Below are 6,120 nucleotides of genomic sequence, written 5' to 3' on the forward strand. Positions count from 1 at the left end.
GTAAAAATTTGTATGATTGATTAATGTGCATTGATTCAGGGATTTGAGAAATGCTAAAACTTTTATTTAATAATAAATAATTTTTTTAATTATGATTAATTTAAACAGAAGTTTAAATGGAAATTATTACTTTTCAAAAATACTTAAATATCAAGTTTATTTTGTAACTAAGAAGATGTTAAATGTAAATAATTTATAATTTTTTTAAATTATTTAAATGAATTAAGGTAAAATTTTAAATTATATGAGAATTTTTTAATTTAAAATATTGTCTATAATTTTAGAATTATAAATTAGACAACATCAACTCAAGGGTAAGACAATAAAATAATTACTTGAATTTTTTAATTTAAATCAAGTGAAAAGTAAGGCCAATGAAGCAATTACTTTAGCCCATTTATTTTTTTAAATCCTCTTTTTTATATATTTTTTAAATAATAATTTTAAAAACTCAAATTTTGAAAGACTAACAATAATTATCATAATATAAAAATATTTTAATTTAATATTTAACCAATATAATTTAATCTTAATTAATTTTTAAAATTTAAAAGAATACATATTAAATATTTCATTTTTAATGCTTAATCCGCTATATCTTCAATAACTAAGTAACTTTTTAAACTTCTATTATTTATCCTAAAATCTCCTTGAGTCAGAATCATAAAAAAAATCTAAATTTTGATAAAAATATATATTTTGATATATTAATTAATTTTAATTATTTCTCTTAAATTTTACTTATTGTTATAAAAAAATATTTAAATGTATTTTATTATTTTAAATTTTTGTTAATTAATTATTTTAAAAGCTGTAGTCCCCATTAGGACTTTAGTTGCAAGCAATTATCTTCCTATAGTGTGTAATAAATGTTTTTTTTAAGTAGATTGTGATTGTTGGAATTGGCGTCAAGTGTTCTGCGTGTGTATTTTTGTGCTTATCCTGCCTTGATGCCATCCAAGTATTCCATCAGGTCTTTAGGGAGACATAAATAAATTTAAGAACCGGGACATAATGGGTTTGATTCATTTACATTAATTTTTGAGATTTTATATATATATATATATATATATTTTTATGGTTAATGTTAAAAAAAATTGCTGATCTTAGAATTGAACTAAGGTCGGGTTATAACAAGGATTTGGTTTTCATCTTGGAAGACCCGTATTTGAAAAATTATCTATTACACATAGATTTTGTTATTTTATAAACTTCTAAAATGATAAAAATGAATACCAATGTGGGGTTTTAAAAGTTTCAATTTTTATTTCGTTGTGAAAAAAAGGAATTTAGTATATACAATACTACAAAAAAAATTTTAATTCAAAATGAACCTTTTCTTCGTATCTGGAGTTTTAAAAAATTACTTGTACAATTCAACGAGCTAGTTTCTTGCTTAAAATTATTTTTATATATTTATTATAGAATAAAAAAACAGGGTTATATTTGAGTGATTCTGGTATATAAAAAACTTCCAATAGGTTACTTCTCTGTTTTTGTGTGTGTTTTTTAAAAAAAATCACTCTATTACTAAGTTGATTATTAAACTTTCTGCAACATCTGCGTTACTAGACTAACATAATTTGCAGGTTGTTGTTAGACAAATTCTTCGTGTTTGTTACAATGCGCCAGGAGATGCGCAGTTGCTACAGAGTCACACGGTGTTTGTTATACACTGAATCAAAGATACGCTTCATACGAATCACAGGTGTTCGTTACACTGCATACGTTAAAGAGACGCTTGTTACGTTACTGCATACCCATCAAAGATACATGTTATAGAGTCACATCGATCTTGTGTCCTCCTTGCTCTCCTTTTATTCCCTCTTCCTTTGAAAGTGTTCTCACTCTCATTATCAAAGATACACGCAAGGCTGTTACTCTTCTCTGCAACAACACTAGCTGCACCATGAACCACATAGGAAGTGTTCTTGCTCTCTGCATCATCTTGGTAAGCAACGTCTCCTCAATTTTATTTAAACTTTCATATCTTTTTACTAATTTAATTACTGTTTTATTGCGTTATTTCAGATCACACCAACCGCCACCCATGCACTTGGGAACAGAGTTTACTGGCATAAGATGTTACCCAACTCTCCCATCCCGAGAGCCATTTTGGACCTTGGTTCTCTCTTTTCTCTCATCTTTTTCTCTTATATGTCAAGAAACCTTAGAAGTTTAATTAATAATGTTTTATATAAGTGCAGATGAACTGGACAAAGAAAAGTTCAACGTTGATCTCTATGATCCAGTGAACAACGGCTTCGGGTATAGTATTAATGGATACGTTAGCGGTGCCTCGGCACCAGTCCATGTCCATGATGTCTTCAACGGAACACTCTTCTTTTTAGAAAAGGACGTGAATCCAGGTTCTAAATTCCAACTCCGGTTCACCAAGATGGCCTCTAGTTCACCTTTAATATCTCGTTTACAGGCAAACACTATCCCCTTCTCATCAAACAAATTGCTTGAGATCCTAACTCGTATTCAGGTCAAGCCAACATCTGCTACCGCTTCTGTCATGAACAAGACGCTCATAGAGTGTGAGGGGCCAACCTTGGACGGAGAGAGTAAGCACTGTGCTACATCCTTGGAATCCATGGTGGAGTTCATCATGCTGAGTTTGGGAACGAGAGACGTGCAAGCAAGCTCGACAACAATAACTGAGAAGAGTGGTAATTTTGAAGCGAAAAAGACCTACAATTTTGCTTCAGTTGGTGTGCATGCATTGGGCAGAGATGAGTTGGTGGCGGCGTGCCACTTGCAGCCTTACCCATACGCAGTGTTTTACTGCCACACAACAGAGAAGACCAAGGCGTACACAATAGCGTTGGAAGGAAATGATGGGACGAAGGTGGAGGCTATAGCTGTATGCCATTGCGACACCTCTAAGTGGAACCCGAAGCACTTGTCTTTCCAGGTGCTCAAAGTGAAACCTGGGAGTGTGCCGGTTTGTCACTTCATGCCAGAGGACGATGTTCTGTGGACCATTAGGAACTAGCAGAGGACAATGTTATGTGGCTGGTAATAGGTGGATGCAGTACGTCAGATAATAATAAAGATTGTGTTTAGTTCTCAATAAAATTATGTCTAGTTCTCCATGTGAGATTGTAATAAGATTGTGTTTAGTTTTCAATAAGGTTGTGTCTAGTTTTCTACGTGAGATTGTAATAAGATCGTGCCTAGTTCTCTACGTGAGATTGTAATAAGATTTGTGTCTATAATTACCTTAAAAGTGCATGTGTATGGCATCATGCTACACGCTTTTTCACATTTGGAGCAAATTGATAAATAAAAAAGATCGATAAAACAAAACAGTGGCTTGAAGGATAGTGAATTATCTTGAAAATGTTTTTGCAATGCATTCTAGAGTAAGGCTTGAATTTGTAAGTAGGTATTTTACTTCGTTTGTTCTTTCTTGCTATAGCACCGAGTGATCTGATAGAACTTTAATCCAGATTTACGTTTGATGAGTTCTTGATTGTGGTTTTCTTTGGCACCATGTGCAGGGCCCGAATATCTTATTGGATGATAGTCTTTCTAGTGAAGTTGATAAAAACTTGTTACATGCTGTAAAGGACTCTATTGTTCAGGGGTGAGCACTTTTCTGCCATAAATAGAAACTCATTTTTCCATAATTGGCTTTCTCCTTACTTGCCTTACAAGCTGCTGATCTCCCTTGTTAAATGCTCATCTTTGACAGTTTCCAATGGGGTGCCCGTGAAGGGCCTCTTTGTGATGAGCCCATCCGAAATGTAAAATTCAAAATACTACATGCGTCAATTGCTCAAGAACCATTGCATAGAGGTGGTGGCCAGATCATCCCCACCGCAAGGCGAGTTGTTTACTCTGCGTTTCTCATGGCAACTCCCCGGCTTATGGAGCCTGTTTACTATGTAGAGGCAATGCTGCTTCTTGTTCTAGGAAATCTGGAGAGAAAATAAGTGGTGGTAATATTGTCAAATCATTTGATTTCTTGTCATCTATGTATTAATTTAATTTTTCCCCTTGGAAATTTTACGGATTCAAACACCAATAGATTGTGTCTCTGCCATATACACAGTATTGTCTCGGAGACGTGAACATGTAACAGCTGATGTCCCTAAGCCAGGCACCCCTGCTTACATTGTGAAGGTTTGTTTCTAATGATATTCAATATCCTTTCCAAATGAACACTTGAACCTTAACCATCAGCTGGTAATAATTTCAGGCATTTCTGCCGGTGATTGAATCATTTGGCTTCGAGACGGACCTGAGGTATCATACACAGGGGAAAGCATTTTGCCTTTCAGTATTTGATCACTGGGCTGTAGTTCCCGGTGATCTGCTTGACAAGAGCATTGTCCTCCGGCCCCTTGAACCTGCACCAATTCAGCACCTTGCGCGTGAGTTTATGGCGAAAACCAGACGCAGAAAGGTACAAAGCTCTTCATATTCTCTGCTATTTTACTGTGTATTTTTTTGAAGATAAACATCTGATCTTGAGCCTCATTTGACAGGGTATGAGCGAGGATGTGAGCATTAACAAGTTCTTTGATGAGGCCATGGTTGTTGAGCTTGCCCAGCAGGCAGCTGATCTTCATCAACAGATGATGTAAACCAAGACATGTAATCCTCCAATTTTATTAAAATTTTAAACACTGTTCTCTGCTTTTGAACAACTGAACAATTCTGCAAGCCGAGTTTTGCTGACTGTATTATAAATTTTGACTAACGTGAATTCAGAATGGTACATTGCTTTTAATGGAAATGTCACTGGACAAAATTCAGGTTGAATTAAAACAAGCACATGCCTCATTGTTGGGGATTTCTTACAATGTTTTTTGATTTGAATCTCATTATATGATTAAATGTGCATCATAAGACCTTCAAGAGTTGAACCTCGAAAATTAATGGCTCCTTTGCATGAGAGAGAAGGCTTCTCCTTGGGCCAAACTGTGAACAAAAAATAAGAAGGAAAACTAAAATATAGACTCAATTATTAGTTTGTTGAATCATTTTCAAAACCTATAATTCCAGACCTGATCAGGGATTGGTTTCAAGTTTTCACTGACATATCCCACCTCTGGAGGTATCAGTGCTCTTCTTTTACCTGAAATAAACAATTTTCCAAAGTTAATCTGAGTTGCAATTTTCCATAAAATCAATTTCTGAAGTTGTCCATCTCTTTCTTATTCCTTGTATGTTTGAGAAACCGAAGCCAAAAACGTTTTCAACAATGGTCTTTAGATTGAGAGTTAATTAAGAAACTGAAAAAAAAAAAAAAAATCATAAAAAGGCTTTCATCAATAATTTTTTCCTACCATTTTTTACCCTCTATTTCTTGTCAATCCAAAAGTAAATCAAATTTAAGGATGGAAGATGTATTGCACACCTCCAACCTTCATGCCAACCAAAACATCTTTCAAACCCTGAATAATCTGCAGAAATTAACATGATATGTTTTCTTATAAGTAACGCAGAAAAAAAAAATATACGGAAATCTACATGACCGATGGGAATAAGCCAGTGAAAACATTAACAATTACAAAGAATTAGCAACCCTACAAACACTCAGAAATCAACCTCTGCATCATCCAGTAACAGGTCTGCTCTCACCACTGAATTGATCCACAGTGCTACAAATGAATTTACAGACAACATGTTAATAACTTACTTAATACAGGCACATCAGTTAAGAAAAACAAGTATCATGAGATTTCTGCATTCCTCTCGGTATCAGACTTTGCATACAATCACTCAAGAATCTATTTAAACTGCAAATTTGTTGTTAATAATCTATGTTGTAGCACAATATGAATTCAATCATACCTATGAACAAAGTACCCATTAGAGCGTCGACAAACATAATTAACTTCAACTAAGTCCCCTTCATGTGCCTCTATTCCTTCCCCTTTGACAATATCTTCATATTGAAATAGAATACATCATTTTTGTTGTTGATATGTTCTTCAAGCTCTAGAAATGAAAATAAAACCAGTACCAAACTTGAGACATACATCATTTTATTTCCAAAATTTTTAATTATTTTTTTAAATGAAACAATGTGTAAGGTTACCATTTTACCCCTGGATTAGCATACACTTTATCAGCTGCAACCACAAGGAGCTAACTGCATAT

At 34.0% G+C, this 6,120-nt stretch overlaps 3 protein-coding genes across 3 annotated transcripts; 2 read left to right on the forward strand and 1 right to left on the reverse strand.

The window, feature by feature from the left end:
- Positions 1-1,784: 1,784 nt before the first annotated feature.
- LOC120279961 (BURP domain-containing protein 3-like) lies at positions 1,785-3,173 on the forward strand. Its single transcript, XM_039286652.1, has 3 exons — positions 1,785-1,951; positions 2,032-2,125; positions 2,208-3,173. Exons 1-3 carry the CDS (start codon positions 1,910-1,912, stop codon positions 2,999-3,001), a joined length of 930 nt encoding a protein of 309 aa, XP_039142586.1. The 5' UTR covers positions 1,785-1,909; the 3' UTR covers positions 3,002-3,173.
- Positions 3,174-4,041: 868 nt separating this feature from the next.
- Positions 4,042-4,606, forward strand: LOC120279173 (110 kDa U5 small nuclear ribonucleoprotein component CLO-like; the record flags this gene model as incomplete). Its single annotated transcript, XM_039286042.1, has 3 exons — positions 4,042-4,134; positions 4,211-4,417; positions 4,500-4,606. Coding segments are annotated over 3 exons (399 nt in total), but the record flags the coding sequence as incomplete, so codon positions are not given.
- Positions 4,607-4,753: 147 nt separating this feature from the next.
- On the reverse strand, positions 4,754-5,830 carry LOC120279181 (peptidyl-prolyl cis-trans isomerase FKBP16-1, chloroplastic-like). The gene is made up of 5 exons (XM_039286049.1): positions 5,812-5,830; positions 5,566-5,618; positions 5,375-5,420; positions 5,022-5,092; positions 4,754-4,935 (listed from the first exon to the last, which is right to left on the reverse strand). The coding sequence occupies exons 1-5, from the start codon at positions 5,828-5,830 to the stop codon at positions 4,858-4,860; spliced, it is 267 nt and encodes an 88-aa protein (XP_039141983.1). The 3' UTR covers positions 4,754-4,857.
- Positions 5,831-6,120: the final 290 nt, after the last annotated feature.

Source organism: Dioscorea cayenensis, chromosome 2, assembly GCF_009730915.1.
Source record: "Dioscorea cayenensis subsp. rotundata cultivar TDr96_F1 chromosome 2, TDr96_F1_v2_PseudoChromosome.rev07_lg8_w22 25.fasta, whole genome shotgun sequence".
In the NCBI taxonomy this organism is placed as follows: Eukaryota; Viridiplantae; Streptophyta; class Magnoliopsida; order Dioscoreales; family Dioscoreaceae; genus Dioscorea; species Dioscorea cayenensis.

Coding starts and splice junctions, on each gene's coding strand:
- LOC120279961 (XM_039286652.1), top strand. CDS start 1,910: ATGAACCACATAGGAAGTGTTCTTGCTCTCTGCATCATCTTG. Junction 1,952..2,031: donor TTGCTCTCTGCATCATCTTG/GTAAGCAACGTC, acceptor GCGTTATTTCAG/ATCACACCAACCGCCACCCA. Junction 2,126..2,207: donor GAGAGCCATTTTGGACCTTG/GTTCTCTCTTTT, acceptor ATATAAGTGCAG/ATGAACTGGACAAAGAAAAG.
- LOC120279181 (XM_039286049.1), bottom strand. Junction 5,421..5,565: donor TGTTACTGGATGATGCAGAG/GTTGATTTCTGA, acceptor TAATTTCTGCAG/ATTATTCAGGGTTTGAAAGA. Junction 4,936..5,021: donor TGAAACCAATCCCTGATCAG/GTCTGGAATTAT, acceptor TTTTGTTCACAG/TTTGGCCCAAGGAGAAGCCT.